Source organism: Thermobia domestica, chromosome 6 (genome assembly GCF_964235325.1).
Source record: "Thermobia domestica chromosome 6, izTheDome1.hap1.1, whole genome shotgun sequence".
Lineage (NCBI taxonomy): Eukaryota > Metazoa > Arthropoda > Insecta > Zygentoma > Lepismatidae > Thermobia > Thermobia domestica.
In genome coordinates this window covers 117,279,657-117,303,953 of record NC_137459.1, presented here as the reverse complement: position 1 = coordinate 117,303,953, position 24,297 = coordinate 117,279,657, and the positions used below count along the sequence as shown (strand labels likewise).

General features: G+C 34.1%; 1 protein-coding gene across 3 annotated transcripts in view; it reads right to left on the bottom strand.

The window, feature by feature from the left end:
* Positions 1-3,659: 3,659 nt before the first annotated feature.
* Positions 3,660-24,297, bottom strand: part of SH3PX1 (sorting nexin 33-like protein SH3PX1) — a 64,199-nt gene continuing 43,561 nt past the window's right edge. For all 3 annotated transcript variants that reach the window (XM_081762003.1, XM_081762005.1, XM_081762004.1), the window contains exons 8-12: positions 18,908-19,142; positions 14,613-14,794; positions 11,823-11,995; positions 11,185-11,397; positions 3,660-8,604 (exon numbers count right to left, since the gene is read on the bottom strand). In XM_081762003.1, coding sequence (XP_081618129.1) covers positions 8,560-8,604; positions 11,185-11,397; positions 11,823-11,995; positions 14,613-14,794; positions 18,908-19,142 — 848 coding nt within the window. In that variant the 3' untranslated portion in view covers positions 3,660-8,559. The remainder of the gene's footprint in view (positions 8,605-11,184; positions 11,398-11,822; positions 11,996-14,612; positions 14,795-18,907; positions 19,143-24,297) is intronic.

Here is a 24,297-nt window from a genome sequence, read left to right as displayed (position 1 = left end):
ATGATACATAATAATGTGAGTTAATGACATGTGTGACAAATGTATCAGATATGTGAATCAATACGAAGAGACCGTCTCCCTTAGTCTCGGAGTATAATAATAATAATAATAATAATAATAATAATAATAATAATACAGTCGAGCAGATTAAGGGCGTACCCTGGTTATCAATTTACTTTTCAAGTTTCATTCTGAATTGGCCATAGCATCTTATTTGTATCACTCACTATCAGTGAAGATGTGCAAGTTGGGTTTAAAGAACTTTCGTGTTTAAAGAAAGAAAAAAAAAATCAAGAGATTTTGAATTAACATTATCGTTACCTAAATAAGAAATACTAATGTACAAAATTGGCTGAAAAATGACAGGTTTCAAGATAGATTGTGACGAATTAAAAAAAAAAAAAAATGAATAAAGGCATTGATTTCAGAGTTGTTGTCTCTTCCCTATCCTTCTTAGTGCCTTTGATTTCCGCGAAAACAAAATGAAATAAATGCAAAGTAAAATCATACAAAAGTTGGTCACCTAGAACTTATTCGCGAAAGCAGATTCCTCACCGTTACATTCAGTTATGACTCACATTAAAATAATAATTTTCGTATGTATTTCTTTATGACTTAGTTGTAGCAGCAATTTTCCAACTGACAGATAGATAGAAACCATAATAAACTGTGGATAAGAATTTTTTTCCCATTAATAGGAAGTATATTTAAATACTGTGGAAAATGTTTGAAATAAGATAAATAATCTAAATCGTCAGATATTAAATCCCAATGCTTTATTCTCAAAAGCCAGGTGAACGCAATTATCAAGTCTTTCTTTATTTGTATTCTAAAGTATCTTTAACACTCTCACAATTAATATTGTATGTCTTAATATTCCTCTACGAGAAAATAGTTCTACTGTTTCTACGCTGCGGTTTAAGCGGATGAGTTCTTGAATTGTTATTTTCGAGCTTGACTCCCAAGTCTAGTCTCCAATCGACCGCTGAATGAAGTGACACTAAAAGAGAAAAATAAATCTACTGTCTCCAAATTTCGCTTTGATGCTTATGGTTTTGCTCATACCGCTGTTGCTACAAGATTTATCAAAATCAATACCATTCAAAAATTATTTTTTTTTTTAAATATAATTAATAATTACTTTACTCACAACTGACGAAAAATTCAGCTATAAATGAACATATTTATTGTCCCCTTTAAATTTTACATAGCTTACAATTTCGAATTTATAATAATTTGATAATATACAAATATATTTGTTGCTAATTTAAACAATTGTTAATTAATCTGAACCCGGGTGAATTCATACGTGTGGTGATTAACATGTGACCAATATCAATAGCACTTAAAATAATATTCGTAATACTATTTTGCAGGTACAGTATTTCCATGCGTGTACGATGAAGTACCATTTTCATCATACGACATTTTTGTTTAGAAAATGATAGATTCCATACCCAAAAGCAGTAGTTTATTTTAAAATAAAAAAAAAAAAAAAAAATGATAATGATAATAAACTATGCAAGAATGGAATTACAAATAATACTTTTCTTTCTTTCTTCTTAAATACCGTACAAAGGAAATATTACCGTAAAATGTTAAATTAAAAGTTTAAGTAACGGAAGGTTCATACATGTATCTCTATAAACTTATCCATTTCTGTAATGGAAATCATGCGATTAATGCTTATGACTTAAATTAAACTTTGTAATAAATAATACCCTTAATTGTAAATATCGCATTTTGCTTCCGCTTTAATAGATCATAAATAATACATGGGTAACAAAATTTCATCATTTCTCTATCTAAAAAAAGAATAAATAAAAAATAAAAAGTGCGAATTTACTAAGTGTATATGCAGAACTAAAAATCAATTATCTACGAAGAAATAAAAGAAAAACATAGGAATGACAACTTCATAACAAATATACACAGCCACTCCCTGATGTATGCATCCTTAACAAACTACTACAGTCAACAACAAAAGTTTCATTTCGTTGTCCAACAACGTTCTCACAAAAGCTAATTATCAACTTGACCAGGATCTCTGTATACTCTGTTCAAAACTTATTAAGTTAAAATTATTCAAATACATTGTTCGAACAATTACTCGAATAATCGTTTTGTTCGAAACCTCGAATCGAGAATTACTCGAGTTTTAACAGAACTGTTTAGTACCCGCTGGTGTATCACTAATGTAGTGAGACAATTTTGACATGCATGGTCAAAACAGTATCAACTTAATCTCCCCAAAAAATCGAAAATTCATAAACACCAACAGATGTTGCTTCTAGCTTAATTACTGAATTCAAGCCAATTACATCGCTACAGATGGGAAATATACTTTCCCTGTGATGGTACTTCCGAAGTATTGATAAATTTGTTCGTACTACCTCGTTAAGCAGAAAATCGTTTTTAAGTTAAAACTGGTCTTGTCTGTGTTACCTTATTTCGAAATAAATAAAAATGAATGTCATGATGTTTGATGACCTACTTCCTCGGGACCTATGCACTGATCTTGATAAGTTTTGGTCCATGAGTGGACCATAATCTAGTTTAGGTTAATCACATTAGTTTTCCTGACAGGGCTCTCTAAAGGGAGAAAACGCCCCTAGCAATTGCATTCCAATGCTATCACGTGGGGTAAAAGTTAACAATAAATGTTTATTTATTTGAATTGCAACATTTAGTTTATTTAAATTGCATAGCAACCAGTTTTCTTTTTTCTTTTAAATTATATTTAAACTTTATTTCTAGGATTTTAACGCCATTGATTATAATATAACCGACTGCAATTATGGTTATCCATTAAATACGCAACTACGATTATTAACTAGGAAAGTAATAATGATTGAGAGCCTGTGAAGGCAGTTCGAGCAGAAGTATTGTAAAAAATGAGAACAACTGGGTAACTCATTGCACTATCATTGAAATGCATATCCTAGAAAAGACCCTCATACACCACAAAACAATGCGATAGATTTTTCGGTGCTAATATTGGAAAAGTGATTAGGAATCATACCATAATCAACAATACTGCGATTACCACAAAGAAATGGTGCTCAAATCAAAGTACAAATAATCCCACTTTATTACTGGTACTGAAACGATAGAAAATACTAAAATTCATTTCCCAAATATTTTCTGAAACACAGAACATAACACAACTCTCGTTGCTGACTGTACCATTTTAGATGTCCGCTGATTAATAAGCAAATATTGAATAATAAGATAAACAACTTAATAGTCACGCATTGAAGGATAAGATAAAATATATATCAGTCTTATATATGTTCTTTCAAATATACACTACTAAAGTATCGTGTATCTAATATACACACATACGAACTTGTGCCCGTTAATGTAACATCTAATAGTAGTATAAATGTTACGTCTGAGTCCAGTGGCAAGTGTACAGTACGTAAGAAAACAAGCTGCTAGCAATTGACCTACTTAGTACCAAAGAAAGAAAAAAAAAGGTAAGGAATTGAATTTCGGTCTCTTCCTTCGTCGGAAGAGGTATATCGCTGAGCTATAAGAGGCACGAGGCGGAAAAGGGATGGGGGTTCTGTGCGTAAGTTATTCTTATATTCAACTAAAAATATCTTCCCAATATTATAACATACACATACTGGTAATGTGTGATGGCTAAACTATAATATTTACGTACTACTTGCGTGATTGAAAATGATAATAATAAATAAAAAAAATCAATATGAACAGAGCAATATATATAGATATATACACAAATGATTTCCAAAACCTATCTGATTAGCTGAAGCACGACACACACCAATCTACAAAGGAAACAATGTCAGATTCCATCAGTGAAAGCGAAGTTTGATTCATTGCTAGTGCTGCAATAAGCTTTTCATGATCCTTCTAATTACAGTCTTCCACACACACACACATTTAATAACATGTTGAAAATAATATGTACAAATATTAACGTGCCAACCCATACCGTACGTGATATACGTACATTGCACTTCTACAAGCGAGCAAAATCTCTGCAGAGGAAAAATTAGAACCCCAAGCTTTTCCTGTAAATGCATAACAGCAATCATTTATACGTGGATATCAAGTAAAGCTACACACAAAGAGAGAGAGCGGGAGCGAGAGCGAGGGAGAGAGAGAAAAAGAGAGAGAAGAGAGAGAGTGAGTGAGTGAGTGAGCGACAGACAGAAAGAGACAACACGATAGATGAAACGTGCATTTTTAAAAGAGAACTTAATGCGTGCATACTGTGAAGTGCAGAGTAAGGGAACACGAAGATGATCAGAGGTTAACAACGAACCAATGAACAAAGGAAATCCAATTTTAAAATATTCGACAACACAACACTATGGCACTATCAATATATATGGAAAAAAAGTTATTTCTAATATGGAAACGAAATAAGAGTATCCGCAGTATGTGGCCAATCTTTAAATCGAGTGGAAATACCATTAACTACCAAAAGTGTTTCGTAATTACAATTGGTCGTTACCGTGTATTTCGTATCTTTCTCTTATATTTTTCATTACTTATTCCAAATAAATCTATTGACACTCAAATCAAAACAGTTAAGTACAAATACTCTTGTTCCACAAGCACAATCCTGACTCATTTCAACATACTGACTATAAAAGTCAAAGATCTGACTTCAAATACCGATATTAACCATTGTAACACCACTACGCCACTCAGATCTACTAAAAGCGTTCACCTCTGGTCCACTGGGTCCTTGGTTCGATCCCAGCACGTGTCAAGTGAACTTTGTAGTGGCCAAAACAGTGTGAGCAGGTTTCCTCGGGGTCCTCCCCTTTCCCCCCACTTTCTTCATTCCACCATTTCATTCATTTCTCATCATCACAGTCTCCTTTAGCCTATCCGGCATAACCGTGGGACGGAAAACTCAAAATATATCAGATCTACTAGAAAATTATAGGAACATTTTCCCACTAAACACTTTCCTTTCTCAGAGAATATTTGCAAGAAAATTCTCTGTTAGTTTTCCCTACAGGAAAGGAAAATTAGATGAGGACTAAAATCAATTCAATTATACAGTTCTAATTAAATAACAAAAAATATTTTCACCTTTGCAATGAAACTTGTCTAGATACACTGTGTAATACAAAGGTATTTTTTGTTCGTCTATTCTAGACCTTCATCTATCATTTCGTATCAAAATTCAGGCTTAAGACTTTCAGTAAACGCATTCCAGACGATAAGTCATGTGCAATTAGGGAAACAGAAGCATACATCTAAGTTCACAATCTTCTAATCCTCTAAATTTAACCAGACCCCCTCATTGGTCCAGTTGCTAGCGCGCACGCCTTTGCTACACGAAGTTTCGAGTTTGATTCCCGGTGGAAAGGATAATGCTCTCCTAGCTCAATCTATCTTGGTTAAGGATTGCCAATATGTTCACTAGATCTTAAAAACTTCACTTCATTCACATACATACAAAAGCTAAAATCAGTACACGAAAGCCTTATTAAAAATTTATGTATACAACTATTCTGCTACAAGTGTGGTAGTTCCCAAATATGTCTATGAATAGTATGTTAAATGATAAAGCCTGCGAAAAATTCAAACGATTAAAAGAGGTGCACATTCAGTTCTAAATTAAAGCACATTTTTGAACATGCGGATAGCGTTTCAGATTTCAGAATACTCACTCTTCGCTAACGAATAGAAGAAAAGCAAAACTAATGCCATAGAACCTAATTTTGTATCGGACAGAAAATGAATCAATACGTTTATATAAAACCATATTATGTTTAACGATATGCAAAATAACATGGTACGTAATCTTGTGGATTTTTAAAAAGATTTATTGCAACTTACGTATGAAATAATTCAGATAATTCTCTTTCGAAGTTTGAAAACGACTATCATTTAACATGACACAAAACTCAGGATAAACTTCGTATGTGGCAAAGCGTTTGATTTCTTCTTCATTACTACATTTCACGTTTTCTTTCAAATGCATTCAAACATGGGTTTCAATGGAAGGACTACATAAACAATTTTCAATTCATTGCTACAACAACGGCTTCTTTAAACTCAAATTTACCTTTCCAAATATTCTAATCATTTTATTACAACACAAAACTAGTATTAATGCATACGTGTCTCAATCTATAATTCTGCTCTTGCATTCTTCTTTCAAACACTTTCATTCGTATATCGCCATACCATGACATCAAACTTCTATATGTAAATAGAATGAACACTCGAGAGACAACTAACAGAACCTAACAATAAGATTCGAGTAATAAAAATTTTAAAGTATGATTACTTGTAAATATGCACTATTATATATATACACACACACAAATATATATATATATATATATATATATATATATGTGTGTGTGTGTGTGTGTGTGTGTGTGTGTGTGTAGGAAAGAACCAACATTAGTACATTCAGAAACTAGTAATAAGCACTATACTGTCATTGTATTCCGTCACTTCCTTGTAACACCTTGACAAATATTTTAACAAAATTTCTATTTCTATGGAACTAGTTGAAGATTTTACTGCGTTCCAGAATCAGATCTGTAGAATTCACGTAACATGACGAAGTGGTTTTTCCCACTTCCTGCTATTTGCATATTATATATTAATTTGTAATTGCATCCAAAAATATTAAAATAAAGGCTGGAAGTGAATTATATTTCAACTAATCAAAATTTGCACATATTTGGTCCACAGTCACATTGACAATGAGTAATCGATTGAATTTTTCAAAATATTCCATTGAAATTCCTCTAAGCCCTTAAAAAAAAAAAAAAAAAAAAAAAAAAAAATTAAAACCTCCAAACAGAAGTTTAGTAACAAATGTATTGCATGGTGTAAACTGCCAAGACAAACTTGCTTCAAAGTAATGCTAATGCTGAAAATTTATCCCAGTTCACTTCTAGTGCAAACCCGAACCCAAATAACGTTGTATATTCATCTAAATTTACTTTCCCGAAACAACCTAGAAATCTGAAGAGAATATTGTATAGTGTAACCTATTTTCAGTAGAAATAAACTAATCTGCAACTCCTGAGTCGTCATCTGCAAACATTGGCAACGCACAAGAGATATTTAATGGAACTATAATTTATTTCCAAGTGCTTCACAATCTTAAGTATAAAGCAATATTCTATATAATGATTTACGGTGTAAAAAGCACGTGCAAAGATATTTCAAGAACAAATGGATATTTTAGCAGCAAAGCACGTTTTATCATTAAAAGTAGAAACGTAACCGCAACCCTATTCATTATAGCACCTAATACGAAAGACAATTACCTGAAAATATAGTAGACATACGTAAAAAGCATTCATATTACTGTTAGTAGAGCAGGTTGCATTCAAATATATTGCTGTATCAAGCATATACATTTGTTAATAACACACAACAGTTATATATATATATATATATATATATTATATATATATATATACAAAAGTTATAAGCAATACAATTCAAGCGTTATGCCTACCAAATTAATTTATGGAATCCGTTTTCACGAACTTTTATTGAGCTGAAAATAAGCAAAACATGCAGTTGACGAGTTTTGACTAGAAACTTGCGTCCTGTATTTCGATGCAGGAAAATGAAGTGTTTTGAAGACACACAATTAATACTATTAGGACAAAAACAAATATATATATATATATAATTGCGTGTATAAACACGCGTACACTGTACAATAATTGCGTACACTGTCTATATTAAGACGGATCAAAATGAACACAAACGATACGGCTTCAGATATCTATTGGCATTGGATCTCAAATGGAGTTAATACCATATAGTCATGATTTCAATGCTGCTTTTTTTTGTAACCGTCCATAACGATAATAAACAATTATCACAAATGAGGAATGTACATTCAGCGCTCTTGTAACTTTCACAGCACTACAATTTACAATCATTAGGACCGCATTCAATATCCACCAATAGGTGACTAAAGGTGTCTATCAACTACAGCTAAAGCAACATTCAAACACTGTCACCAATTTGTCGCTTTCTTTGAACATCTATTTACAAATTCCACATTTTCGCTAGCAACCTGTACACCTAGATATCACAGGACTAGAACCAGACCAAATTATTATTTTGAATCCATTAACAAATCAATAATTTGTACATAAACTTCGTTTTAACAAAGAACAATCACATAAATCACACTGCATTACAACTGTTTCTCAGCACTGAAATCTTAACTTGTACCAACGTACAAAATCTTCCAAATATTCGATTACCTACATAACGCATACTAACTCACTGAAAAGACAAATAATAATAATAATTTTACAAGACTCCAAACAAATTACACCCAAGTTTATAAAAAGCATATGTTATTGTAGTAACATACGTACAACATTCACTTCGATCTTAAGGAACTTATTTCAAAACAAAGCTAACATACCGTCATACTTTTCATTCTTTCTAAAATTGATTATCTTAACTTCTAGTTCTTAACAGCGCAAACAGTTCTAGCTGCAAATCGCTGCATATTTACACAAATGGCAACTTCACAAGGTCTTCCTTCTTGTAGCAAAGTTTTACAATATGTTAATTGTCATATAAAGTTAGAGCTCTCTGCAGTTTCTCAACAATCTGAAATAAAATGAAAACCAGACATTGTTATAAATATAACCTTATAGCAAAACAACATTTTGAGTTAGGAATATTGAACTGAACGGGGAATGGTAGATCACTAGCAGTACTTCCCTCCAAACATTGCTTAAAATGACGTAGCTGTGAAAAATGTTTAAAATGATTGTCGTTTCCCTTTGTTTTTATAACATTACAGCAATAGCTTTCGGTACATGTAATTAAAACAAGTGCTTGCAAGTATATAATTTTAAGCAGTGCTGCAAACTTTACTGATGTTTTATAATTTCTCCAGATACAACGGGTTGAAATATCATACTGCTGTAAACAACAAAACGATTGGTTTGTCTATTTGAAACCACATACGCACTTAGACATGATATTTACCCAAGGACCTTCGAAATAATGCCTTCTGAAACTTTCAACTTCTTATAATTTCGTTCCCATTTAAATGAAATACTTCATATTATGATCATGATATCCACGACTACGGTACTTTTAATGTACATTGCCCATCAATATCAGTTGTGGTGTTACTGTGGTCGAGTCTTCCAAAATGTTGATGTTTCTGATGCCACAGTGTTCTTAGTTCCCAACACCGAATAATAAATGAGGTATTGTAAGTTTTCTTTAACTTGTAGATTTAAACCACGTAATAATCTCATGTAGTGTTATTTGAAAAAAAAAATGTAACTTTATGTTGGGTTGGCAACACCGTTCATCTGTTGGTATTAGAGTCTGTGAAACGATTTCCCTCTAACCATATTTAATTTGTTGAAAATTTCAGCGATTTCCATCTGTAGTTTAGAAGTTACATGGTTGAAAGAGACAATATTTTGTACTGTAAACTGGAATTGTTACATTCGTTACTGTTCTTGACTGCTTTCATTACGCACTAGAATTTTTTAAAGCAAATAATTAATTTTAAAACTAGTTAATATATAAGCAACATCGTATATATAGCAAGAGGTTAGCACAGCACGCAGGAGAATCAAATAAAGATGTTAACATGAAATCTCACAAGATCGTTGTGAAGCAACTGGGACGAAAAGACGCTGTGCACCGCGTGTGCAGTTGTTAGTAGATGCTGTCCGAGATTGCAAGGAAATACATGGATATGAATATGTTCTTTATGACAAATGAGGTGTAATTCCATCGAAGTCGGTATGTAAATTCTCAGAACTCACTGTACCGATTCGCACACAATGCTCATGAATTTCACTGCACTATGACAGAAAAATAGAAAGATACTTTTGCACAACTAGAAAGTAGGTGCATGACATACTGTTTCAGCCAGGGAGATCATCACATCTTTCTTCCCACAGTCATCAATTTACAACGGTACGTGGAACAACTTTTCATCACATTTACCAATGAACCAAGTAACAAGAAGCTGCAATATGCATACTTCCAACAAGACGGGGCAACCGCTCACACTGCTAGAAAATTAATGCAAGTAATCACTGAATTCTTCGAGGAGGATATAATTGTGAGTAGCGTTCTGAGGCATCCAAAATTACCCGATCTCAGCGTATGTGACTTTCTCTTATGAGGTGCCTTGAAAGGGAAATTACAAGAGAAAAATTGTCAAACCCTACAGCATTTCCAAGATACAATCACCACGGCTACTGTATAGTTCACGCAGAAACAAATGCGAGCAACACATGCCAATCTCATTATCAAAGCAGATTAGCATACTGAGTGTTTGGGTGATAATTCAAGTACTTGTTATAATCAAATCGTCCATATCCCAATGCAAACAACATTAAAAAATAATTACCACATTATAACTTCATTGTATGTGTGTGATCCTTATTTTTTGATTTCTGAGGTTATTTTCAGTCTCAGCCCCTGAAATTGTTCAATATCATACCAACGTTGCCCTAAGAAAAATTAGCTCAGTTGAGTAATATTAAAATAATATTAAATGGTGTTCAGATTTATAATGCATTTAAAATATGCAATATGGTCAAAGGTACCTTGAAAGTTTCCTAAAAAATCCTTCCTCCTGACTCTTCTATGTCCTTCAGCAAGACATGTGACACGCTCTTCTATGTCCTTCTATATGACACTTACATTACTATCTATTCGCAAACCGCCCTCCGATCTTAACCGTCTATAATTACCCCATCTTCCTACACCTACTATGTTTTCCATACACCTATTTTTTTTTTATTTTTGTCAATTTACTTTTTATTGTTCATTATGTTTATTTATTTATTTATTTATTTTGTTCTTCATAATAGTTTTATTATCTTCATTAATTTATTCTTTTCATCTACAATTTCATCGCTCTCCTGCACTTTTATTGACCTATCCCTTGCTGTTCTGCCCCCAAGGTAACTCTACTTTCAGCCTGTTGTACTCTAATCGGACCCTGCAGACAAGCACCTGCACGCTTCACATTTGCTTTTCTGCTATTTAGTTTTTCTTTCCTACTTCCTCCGTCTCTTACCTAATCAAGCCTTGAACACAAATGCTTATTGCGGACCTATTTTAGGGTGTACGATTATGTTTTTTCTACTTTTTGGTAATCCAGTTTGTATTCCAGCTATAGGATTCCAATGCCTGAAAGTTATTTACCTGTTGGTAGAAATTAATCTGTTCCTTCAGATAATTCTGCATTGCTTGCCTGAAATCTTCTGCTCGTACAGTGTGGAATTGATTTATTTCAGCCAGAACTGCGTAAGAAATTACATCTGTCCTTCGATATACGTCTTGTAATTGTGCCTGATCCATCTTGGCATCGTGCCCATGAGCATGTTTTTCACATTCTTTCCTTTTCTGTAGAGCATCCTGCAAATTGATACAGATTCAGCATCATACGCCTTAAAGTTTGCACATTACTCGCATAATAAGAACATTACGATAATATTTAATGTATTATTTACATTTACAAAAATCTAAACATCACATATATCCAATAAAAGTATTTACACTTAATAGTCGAATGAACTCGATTATTGCAAGGTTAAAGAAACGAAGATTAAGTTTGATCATTCTGTTACTCGATACTCTATTACTCAATGTTTTCAGACACTACTGACAAAATAGGATATAATTTTCACACAAGAATCAACTAAAGATAACTTTCATCTCACGCACTCTCCGACGTGGATGGGGCTTAGAAATAAGGCGATATGTCGAAGATGTCTACTATTAATTTAAATAAAGTTAAAAATCTGTATAGTGCAAAAATCACACATGTAAACTATTCTTACTCTATGCACTGCAAGTATGTCAGGAAATGAAGATAATATCCCTTTGTATATGTGAAGAACATCTCCTAAAGGTTCCCAATCGGCTTTGGGTTGCTCCTCAAATAACTTCCCTATGTCGTTATATGTATCGCCTGTCACCTTAATTGCTCGAGTCAAACTATCAACTGGGCTACCTGTAGATAACAATTAAACATTATGTTACAATTATTAAGTATTCCTCAAATGTTTAAACATAACGAATTGATTTGACATACAAGGGCGGAAAAACATTAAATGTTCACCTCTTTGAGGTGATCTACAGAAACAAAATCAACTACCCACAACAACAGTGTTCTTGTGGGTAGTAGTGAAAAAGAGTAAATATTAGTGTTATAGTAGCAAGCAAAACTGATGGTTGGTATACTTAAATATTATTAAAGTTTGAAGGTACGCGGACCTATAGGATTTTGGTAAATTAGCACTAGGAAGCACCAAGCGGTTTTTTAGATGATGCTCAGACACACAAAAATAAACCTCCCTTCCTCTAAACCTAAGTAGGAGAATCTAACGAATACAGAATGTAGCCTTAACCACTGTATTTTCAGTTTTTCGGTTCAGAACTCAAAAATTTATCAAATAAGTGATTCACAACCCAAAATAAATTAGAAGTGGCACTTTTGAATTATTTTAAGGATTCTGACGAAGACCACTACGGTGACTGCGCGTTTACAGTAAACACGTTTTCCCCATGTACAGTTTCTGAAACTCAAAGGCTCAATCATTTTCTCTCGTAGCCTCAAAGTAAGTCCCAAATTATACCAGCAATCATCCCTCCTGCCGGCACCTATTCATCAATGTGTGCTTCGATGTGGCCTCATGTCCGGAAATTCCAGAAACAACTCTTTGCTGACAATGTATACTTCATTAGCAGTAAGAAAATCAATACTAAAGAAAGAAAGAAAGAAAAAGTTTCAAACCTAACGAATAGGAAGTGTTTCTTTTTCTTTTTTTTTTTCCTATCTTATTACATTTTCCATATTGAGGAGTTCAAGAAAATTCATTTCCTTCTTTTCCAATAATATTGTTTACTTTTCGCTGACTGCAGAAAAGGTGACTCAATAGAAATCTGCAAAAATTCCCAAGAAAATAGATGGGAATCACAACATATTGTGAGAACACAAAAATCTCTCCGCTTCATCGACTATCCTTTGACTGAAAATAAACAAACGCATACTGACTGAGTTTGGTGGCATTCTACGCCAAATACGATATGGTGGCACTCGATAGTAACTGTACACGAGGGAACCATACAGCTTATGAACTTGTGAAATCCTGAGATAAATGTCCTCCACAGGTTTACTGGTTAGCACACTCGCCTTTGGTGCATGGGATTCCGGGTTCGACTTTCGATGGGAAAGCCCTGAAAATTTGAACGCATTACGGTGGATCGGATTCCACCCTAAACTGTGACAACATATAACCTTGGTGCTGCAAAGGGACTCTATCCAACTTACCAACATAAGATAGATGAAAAAAAATCAAGTCAGAATGGGTCATCTGCTCGCCCAAAAACGAACGCGTCTGACTGTGTTCTTACGTGCCTATCACCTGCAAAATTTGGTATTTTCAAGAACATAACTTGTGGATATAATTAGACATGAAAATTTTAGAGGCAACATTAGCTATATAGAAGCAAACCTTAGGCCTCTGAGTTTTAAGTTTGGATAAAAATTTCCATTTCAAGTCTCCACCCTTCAATGTCTGAATATCTACAGACTATGTAGAAACATAAAAATTAGTATATAGCGGTGTTTCGTGGCATTTTCCCCCAAATTTGCATCAACATACCGACAGAAACGGTCTGATATTTATCTGTATCGGAACGCCCTTGTATGATTTACTTACAAATTAACTCAAAAAATACAGGGTGTTTCGAAACAACACCGACAACGTTTGGGAGGTGATTCCTCACACCAAGATAAGACAAAAAGTATAGACCAACTTGGGTGCACAAATGCTTCCTTTCGGAATTATAGACTGCCGAAAACATGAACTTTAATGGTTCATAGCTCCAAAGGTATAGGACCTATCGTAGTCGGGTTAGGAATTCACTTAGGAACTAATATGTGCCCTATCCAAATATCCAAGTTTCAGAATCCTAAGGTACTCACGCAACAATTTTTATAGATGTAGTTGGTGAGTACTTCAAATTATACGCCCGTAACAAAACTCCCTCTACAAAAATTGTTGCGGAAGTACCACAGGATTCTGAAACTCAGATTTTTGGATAGCGCACATATTAGTTCCTAAGTGAATTCTTGACCCGACTACGGTAGGTCTCATATTTTTGAAGCTATGGACCTTTAAAGTTCATTTTTTCATGTTTTCGGCAGCCTATTACTCCGAAAGAAAGAATTTGTGCAATATAATAAAGCAATATAATAAAGCAAAACATAAATCAAAAAATGAAACCTAACTATTCACAATTATAATGAAAAACTGAGTTTCGCAAACAAGCAAAAAACACCTTTAGTTTCAGATTATCATCATTTTACATCCTTTTGCACAAGGCATGAAATGTACTGCAAACATTCAAATACTTATACTTACATTAACTAATCTAAATGATATTTTCAAGTGCTTGCGAAATTTCAGAGACAAACGTTTTAATTTAAGAGGAGTATAGTAGAACTAAGTGCTAACTGAACATTCAGCATTATCAACCAATGTCATAAAAGCGAGGGGGCACTAACAGTACAAAAAAACTCAAAATTAAATCAATACTATACACAAGCCGATTACTCTCCTTACCTGTGGTGCCCTCCATTTCGAAGGCAAGTCCTAAAGCACTAAACGCCTGACCAATTTTTTGATATTCTCTTTTGTATGGCCCTTGATGCTTCTTTGTTTGATCCAACGATGTTGCCATTAAATTTTTCACAGCTCCATCCATACCATGAATAAATTTTGCACAACTATCAGTCTGTTTCTCCCTGTATTAAATTAACAGTGTTAGTTGTAAAAATTGCTTAATGATAATATTGGACGTTTATTAAGTGGTTGAAAAGACTCATCAATTGTATTTTAAATGGAGAGAAACTGAGCACAGTTTCGATCATCCACTGATATAATCTTCTGTCGGTGGGCAAAAACTTACACTGCTTAAATAACTACATTAAAAAGTTGCCTCTGACTTGTATGGATGGCTATGTACAAAGGGAGAAACGGTTGAATCCTTGGAATATTATGTTCAGTAGAACAGTATGTGTTCTGAACTTCTTGAACCAAAGTCAATGGATACGAGATCATTTGTGAAATGCGCATACAGCACTTGCAAAAGCAGAAAACGACACGTGGAAAATATTATATAAGTGACCAAACAACGACTTGTAGAAGTATTTAAGCCGGAAACAATGGTTACGTATGTCAATAATAAATTATTATTACCTTAATCACTATACAGATGCATAAGAATAACGTAGAAAAAAAAGCTGTCAATTACAGTATTTTCTGAGGTGAAACACTGCAATTCGAAGTTGGTGAGATATTTTTTTGAGCAAACAAGCGATAATATACAGTTTAAAAGAAGAACTGAGTAATTAAAGAGCATCACTTCGAAGCAGCTGAAGGGTCGAAAGTCTAAAGTAATTGATTTTGACTAAAGATGATGTATAGTTTTAATGTAACACTAAAATAAATAAACAAATAAATAGAAACATGAAGACCTTAAATTCTGTGTCGTAACTTCTCCTTTACTAATGTGTTTGACGGTTAATTAGTTAATTATACAATTTATTTACTTTTATTAACGAATTTTTCGCTTACATTAAGTATTACAAAATTACGAAAATTAATACAGGAAATTAATTTTTAAATTATAACTCCGTGATTTGTTAGAAAACAATTTATTCTTTTGTTATAATTGAGTACTTTCGACTTTGAGTTGGATTAAGTGATGCGCTTTCCTTATTCAGTTCTTCATTTAAACTGCACATTCTCGTTCATTTGATCAAGATTTTTAACAATTTTCGAATAGCAATGTTTCACTTCAGAACAGCTGAAATCCCTATTTTCCTGCTATACGTCATTCTCATTCATTCTGCATAATGGTAATATATATATATTATTGTTGGTATACGTAATGGTTGTTTCCTGCTAATACTCCTTGTACTAGTGCAGGTTTGGTAAATATAGTTTTCCAACTGTCGTTTCCACTTTTGTAAGTGCAATGTGCTAAACGAGTCGAGAAGGCACACTTTTCAGCAGAACAAAGCGTTCCAAGAACTCAACTTTTTATTTGCTTGTACATAATCATCCACTTCTACAAGTCAAAAGAAACTTCATAATGTAATTATTTAAGAAGACTAGTTTTTTCACACTGCACCAAGGATGATAATAGTGGATCAACGAAACAATAAAACTTCTCTAAGGACGCCTAAAGGCGAATCTTTTCAACAACATTAGTTGTAGCTTTTGTAACAAGCACACATTACATTTACAAAATTCACGGCATTACCGCATATCAAGAACAAACATTAAGATAATACACATTCACTGATACTCATTATCAAAACTGGAGTTCACAACACTTCAGAGAGCCTTTGTGTGATTGAATAACTTTTCAGTATTTGGAAAATCTCAACAGCAACCTTGTACTTAGCATTCACGATTTCGACGAAAACATGTACAGCGTTTCAGGACAGCGCGGGACTTATATTCAGGACCGAAAAAAAGGAAAGAAAAAACTTAAAAGTAAAAATACAAAAAAAAAAATCATCACTCATCCCCATCTGTAAGCAATCTTTAAAACGTAAGTGTTGCTATACAAAGGACATGTCCAAATGGTCTTGGGTTATCGCCGTACTGCCGTAAGTAGCTTCCAGAGACTGAACTGATAATAATCCTAAAGTAAAGTGTACATTTCTTAAATCCTTTAGGCGTTCTTTTATTCTTTAGTAAATATAATTTATTTCTTTATGTAGTAGCTATATATACAGTATATTTCTTCATACGAACAAGTGTCCCTTCATAGTCGTGATGATAACAGGAAGTATTTCCATGCGCGTGGTTCAGCGTTCGAATCCCAGTGGGGGAACTACGCCTAAGACACAAATACCTTTAAGCAATGCATCCCATCTCAGAGAGGCCCGATGCTGGAAAGATACGTTGAATGCCAATCAACGAATTGTCCCCTGACCAAGAAACTTAAAAACACATGGAAATTCTCTTCATACACTTTTGACCTTAGAAATAACTTCAGTACTTGACCTCTTTAATATATCTGGCCGCAAGGCAACGGGGAGTATTGAAACTGTGGCTAAATCGACAGGTCTAAGCAATGAAAGAAAGACTCTCTCAATAAGTTCCATTCGACGCCACCGAAGGAAAAGCAGGAAAGAAGTAGGAAAGAGGGCCTTGTCTCTAATGGCTTGTGCTGCCATACCTCCACCTGTTCCACTTCTCCTTCATTGGGATACAAAGATGCTGCCACACATTGATCCCCATTATTGCAGCAATGTTTATAGGATTGCTTTGGTAGGAACTGGAAAAGGCATAGAGTTCTGATTGTTGTGCCGCAGGTCCTAACAACACAGTTATAGTTCAAGCCAAAGCTTGTTATTCGGCAATCCTAGAATGTGACTTGCAGGATCAGATTAAGGGACTTAGTCTCCGACACAACAACAATGTATACCAGACTTTTGCAGGAAGCTTGCATCAAAACTCAGCAATGTTAGGTAAGGAGCTCCTCTGAATTTCCTGCCGGCATCATGTTTTGTAAGTCATTCTATTCGACGTCTTCACGTACGAATATGGTCCTTCAGCAGGGCCGAACATCTCCCTGTTTGCTCGGTTCAAGGAGCAATGGGATTGATCACGATTATTAGAGCTCTGCACTCGATAATCCTGATCTGAGGGAAAGCTTATCGGAATCAGGGCACCTAGCAGACCTGAAATCCTGAGCATTGAGTTTCCTGAAAAATACAATTGAATTTTCACGCTCTACCTCAGGTTCATAATGGTTAAAAAGCTGCATATCTTTCAGGATATTATTATTATTAACAGTAATAATAATAATAATAATAATAATAATAATGATGTCCAGTAGCATATTACTGCAGTCTTGTAACTAAAAACCCTTACGTACAAGATGATTTTCAAATGTCTGATTCTTACATCTTAATTTTATAATACTATAAACGTAATGATAATCAAAATTTCTTAGTGATTTGTTTCTTGCTTTTTTCTCTTTCTGTAAATGGGAAAAGTAAAGCTGCTATTGTTTGTTTTCAAAAAGCATCAAGAGTTCCACAAAACTGAATTTCAATAAGAGCACACATACATTTCATTGTTCACATAGTGTTCTTCAGTGTACTAGTCATGCTACCAAAATATTCTATAAACCTCTACTAAATTAATAGATAAACTTTGCGAAAAATATCTAGGAGATGTTTTCATTTAATTCTCTTCCTAATAATGAATAAGAGCAATTAACTGGATACATAAAAAATGGAAACTGAGTAAAGGCTCCTCTGCAGAGAAAGTCCAAAGGTGGAGTCCCAACAGAATTTTTGTACTGGCTTTAAGTTTAGTTTAGTTAAGTTCAGTTCAGTTCAGTTTAGAAGACGAAATATTCCGTTCTCATTAAGAAGGTGGCGGTACCACTATATTATATATATATTATTATTATTACTGAGAATCAGTGATATGGTAGGTCGTATGGTTTCCAAACTGATAGGCGAAAAAATCTTTGAACGTGACCAATCTGGCTACAGTTAAAAAAACCATTTAACTCCCAATTTTCTTAAAAAGTGAAAATAGTAATACATGATCGTAACATTATTGATATGATGCAATGGAAGAAAACGTCAACATCTCAGCTCACTTGCTCACTCGTTTGAAATAACACTTCGCGGTAACGCACATACATGATATTTGACCAGTACACAGTAACACGGTGCAGATTGGGTTCGAACTTATGACTCTATGATCCCTGATTCACAAACATAGCTAGCGTCTACATAAGCACTGTACTTATACTGAGAGAACTTCTTGCGGTATATTACAAAATAGATAACTAAAATAAAATAAAAATTTAAGAAACTTACACAACAGCAATATCTAAGGGATGTTCCGGAGCTTCAAATGTTGCGAAGTAATTAGCACCAACAAGTTCATCCTTTTCAGCCGATCTTTTCCCACTTTTCCATCGTTTCTCATCGGTACATGTTATAAAGTGTTGCCAAACAGGGCATCGAGAGAGTACTGGATGCCTACACATACAATCGACAAACTTCTGTAGCTGGACTCTGCGATGCTCTATGAATTGTTCTTCATACCTCCCTAGGAAGCACAAACAAGTTGATATATAAATTAATATCTCAACTACTTAATCGGAATACAATGCCATTACGGCTTCTAGGGCCCCAAGCTAACTCCACATAATATATCTTAGAGAATACGCATCGCTCTCTAATCAACGCTGAAATGGAAAATACGCGTACCTGCCAAATGCATAGATACTCATTAACAGATCAATGTCAATTTCAGTTTTTCGTTCTCTAAAAGTTGATGAAAAATAAAATTGTATGTGCATGTTAATCTACGACTGTGAAGAAGAAACGCAGTGATACCAATTCACGCATTTCACGCAATAAGAGAACTATGATCAATATCCCACCATTATGGCAGTTACATAACACGAAAATGTTGTTTACAAAAGGCCAAGCAACCTGTCTTTTAAATGTTGATAATTTAGCAAGGTCCTTCTACTTAGTGGCTACAGTACACACGGGAAAGGTAAGTGGTAACCAGGCACTTTCCCGTGAAATGATCACAAGCTCATAAATATCTGAGCTCAAATGGTTGGCTCCGAGTCTTACACAGCACCAAACTAGAATTTCACCTCCTGATGAAACTCAAAAATATTTCAAAAAACATCGTAAACATGTATTTAGCCCTATTAACAGATTAATTAACAGATCAAGATTACCTTTAAGATCAACAGCATTCCTTTTCAGCACCAAGGACACATCATTTCACGTGGGACCAGTACTAATGAGCTTCCAAAGGAAATCGAATTGAGTCTACCGCATGAAAGGCGAGAGCGAGAAAGCTAACCATATGTTTACACGAAATCTCAAGTTTTAATTTACGAAAATGAAATACTGCCTTAGTAACGAAAATGGAAAATAGAGTTTCATACAGCGACTAATTTATTATGCCTGGTGAACTGAGATTTATTTGAGAGTGAGCTCTAGAGGCAACGCGTAGATAGCCTTCTTGACGGACGCCCAAGCAGTGTTGCCTGGTCGAAATGAAAGTACAATCGTATAAAGATCTAAAATTTTGTTCCATCTCAAGTTAAAGCATTAATATTTTTTTTTTTTTTTTAAGTCTTTATAAGGCATGCCAACGTATGAAATGCGTTAACAATTAGGGATGTCTAGCTTTTCAGACAGTGTATAAGAAAAAACTTAACTATTCTCCATTCAGACGATCCACTTTGAATCAGACAAATAATCGAGGAATAAGTGGCGTAACTACAGTACGTACATCTGAGAATAACTTTGTATGTATAATTACGAGAAAAACTTTGTATGTACAATTACGAGAAAAACTTTATCCCCGGTTGACGATAACAGTTGAGAGTCTATCAGTTGACGATAACAGAACTTAGTCCTTTTTCCACAACCAGACAAAATAAGCATCTATGAAAACAAAATTGGTCTTTTAAATAATAATTAAGGAATAAATTTTAAAAAATCAAGCTTTCTGTTCGAAGCTTACAGTACAAAAGTACTTCACGTAAATGAACAAAAACCTTTATTCATGACTGTACATTAAAAATAAATTAGCCACTTTCTCACTTTTGAAAGCTCTGTATGGTGCCTTCCATTTCAATTCAGGCAGAGCATGTACCATCACCATCTCAGATATTGTTGAAACTTTCCTTTTTTTTTATATAGCAACTAAACATGTTTTTAAGAGACCCATATTTTTTTGTTTTGTCGAAAAAAATTTTCCAGCCAAGTAATGGGCCATCAAAGACTGGGAGTACAATTTATGAATTGTAGAAGACATGGAAAATGGTCAACTTCGGAGCCCCACCATTCAGCTATAGAGACATGTAGAGTTATAATTCTTTTTGTGGTATGTACACTCATGTCCAAAATGATTGTCGCATATCTATAACTGTCTTCTTGTAAGAATATAATTTGATAATGATTTTGCAGGGTACTTTTAATACTGATACTATGTGTATAATCGGGAAATGTATATTTGTGGCAAATTTCATAGGAAAATAATAATAATAATAAAAAAAATAGAATGGGTAAAGCAAGATGTCGCTAAATAGACACGAAAGTTTATTTTCGTTGAATTGTTCCTATTTACTACTCTTTTGACATGAAATTTGCTACATACACGTCTCGGTCGATTATACACATACTAACATTATAAGAAATACCGGACGAATTCGTTATCAAATTATATTCCTACAACATGTTTATAGACATGCGACAATAATTTTGGACATGAGTGTACATAGGGATATAAATAAAGTATATTTTATTATAGTTTGGTTTGCGCATGCGTATCTTTTTGTACATAAATTAACAAATGAACGTCAGTTTATCTGAAAAGTCAAAGTTTGCGATTTTTTTTCGAGCACTTCCGGTTCGAATTTTAAAATTCTGTTTTCACGGTTGGTAAGACCTAGTTACCCGCTTTCTGAAAAAAATTTGTATCGCTTCTGTGTCCAAACATTTCGTCGCAAAAAATTCGAGAAATAGTCAAATTTTCAAAAATTGCCATTTTTGGGCGCCATTTTCTCGAAAACACCATTTTTTTTAAATTCTGAAATTTTGTCAGGTGGTTCAACTTTACATGAATAATAAACACACCAAATACCATTCTCGACCAGTGCTTCATAAATTAACTACAGCCTTTTGAAATTAGGAAAGTTTCGTTAACTTCGGTGTCACAGTTGGCAACACTGGAAACAATCAAACCGCAACAATTTGATGATGTTTGTGGTTCACATTCATTAAATGAAGAATAAAAGTTTTCCCTGACTGTTTTTTATTATTTTGATCAAAAATGCTCTCTGAAATAATGAAACGAGTCTCCCCTACTCCTCCGTTTTCTTCAACCGAAGTAATCTAAGATGGAAATTACGATTACGAAACACACAAATTTTAAGTTTACTTGAAACGGCCATCCAATAAATTCAGATGAACTATAAAAAGCCTGAACTATTACCTCAGTGATGATTTGGAATGCTCCAAAGTCCCAATAAGTGCGTTGTCATTACAGTGATCGAAAATAGACAAAAAGTTAAAAAATCGAAACGTTTCCTTACACACGTTCCATCAAAGAAATTTACGGACTTTTTAAACAGAACAATCCGAGCATAAGAATGGGTCACTCGAAATTTTATAGTATTCGACCAAAGTGGGTCAGTCCGCAACCTGCGAGGGAAGTGTGTGTGTGTGTATCGTGCAAATTTTAAGTTAGCTGCTACTGCGTTGCAACAAATCAAAGGTGCAGCCTGAATTGAAGCTGTTATAAGTGACCTATTTTCTTTGGTAGTATGATCCGTAGAAAATGACAGCTGTCTTCTTCAAGAATGTGGTGAATGTTCTGCAGTGGATGGAATAAGTGTGGAGTCTAATTATTTGATCCTGATGAAAATGAAAATGTTACATATGCCATATGGGAAAACAATGATTTCGTTATATATATATATATATATATATATATATAAAACTGTGCCACTTTGTTTTCCTATCGTACGTTGCTGATCTAACTGTAAGAATTGTAATTCATGACTACATCAAGAAAATCAAAAGAGAATTAATTGCTACCGAAAGGCATCGTATAAAATTTCAAGATACGAATTCTATTTTACTTCATGTGGACTTCGCTGAAAATTGGACTATTATTCTGCAAAGTGAAATTCAGGGTTATCACCGGAAAAACTGCGAATTTCCATCTTTACGGCAGTGTTATATTATTATGAAATAACTGACAGTTTTGCTGTAATAAGAGACGACAAAACACATGATTCGGCTCATGTACTCATAGCCGTAGACAAGATTCTAAAAATACTCAAAGAAAAGCGAAAATATAAGTTATAGAAAAAGGTTCGAATACGTGAAAATAAATGTCTACAATTTCCCAAACCGTGTCCGTGATTTCTGATGGTGCTGCATTCCACTTTAAAAATCGCTTTCAGATGTTCGAGATGCAGACAGGTCCAATAAGCCAGTGGTTTTTCAGTGAAACTTGCCATGCATAAGTCTCTGCGACGTTATTCGAGGGGTTGTAAAGAATGTGGCAACGCGGCATAATGTTAGGCAAAAACAGATACACATTAAAACTGCAGAGGAATTCGTGAGTATGGTGTAAGTACAAACTCCGGGTATTACTCTCCTTTTGTTGCCTGGAACTAAATTCGACGATTTCCGAAGAAAAAAAAAATAAATAAATAAATAAAATGAAAGTGTGCGACCGGTAACTGGTATTCAACGAAGTCACTTTTGGCTTTCGGAAAATGGCGAAGTTTTTATGGCAGCAACGGGTCACCATGAACTAACTTCATGCTTCCCCCAAAATCGAGCTTCTGCAATTCAAAGAGTAGATTTAAGAAGTCTGCAAAAAGGATCTTTTGTTACATGAATATTTGATAACCAGTGGTGGGTAGCAGAAATATTATGAATAAATCATGAATTACGTGAAGTTGAAATGCTGTTTATGATTCCACATGGACTTTCAGCAGGGTACAGGTTTCGAGAAGAGCATAAGAGAAGTGAAAATGAGTGTTTTGTGACTATCGGCAATGTGCTACGGGTTGTGAGTGCACCAACACCTATTGGAGCATCTGCATGGTTACATGCTGTTAGTGAAGAAGACATCAAGCAAGCAAATGATTGGTTCATGTGGAAAAAAAAAAGTGAAATTTTGTTTTCGAAGACCATTGTAAGTGAACTTAAAATGTGTGTGTTTCGTAATCGTAATTTCCACCTCAGATTACTTCGGTTTAAGAAAACGGATGAGTAGGGGAGAGACTCATTTTACTATTTTAGAGAGCATTTTTGATCAAAATAATAAAAAACAGTTAGGAAACAACTTTTGTTCGTTATTTAATGAATGTGAATCACAAACATCATCAAATTGTTGCACTTTGATTTTTTCCAGTGTTGCCAACTGTGACATCAAAGTTAACGAAACTGCGCTAACTTCTAAAGGCTGTAGTTAATTCATGAAGCATTGGTCGAGAATGCTAATTGGTGTGTTTATTATTCATGTAAAGTTCAACCATCTGATAAAATTTCAAAATTTAAAAAAATGGTGTTTTCGAGAAAATGGCACCCAAAAATGGCGATTTTTGAAAACTTGACAATTTCTCGAATTTTTTGCGATGAAATGGTTGCACACAGAAGCGATTTTTTTTTTTTTTTCGGAAAGCGGGTAACTAGGTCTTACCAACCGTAAA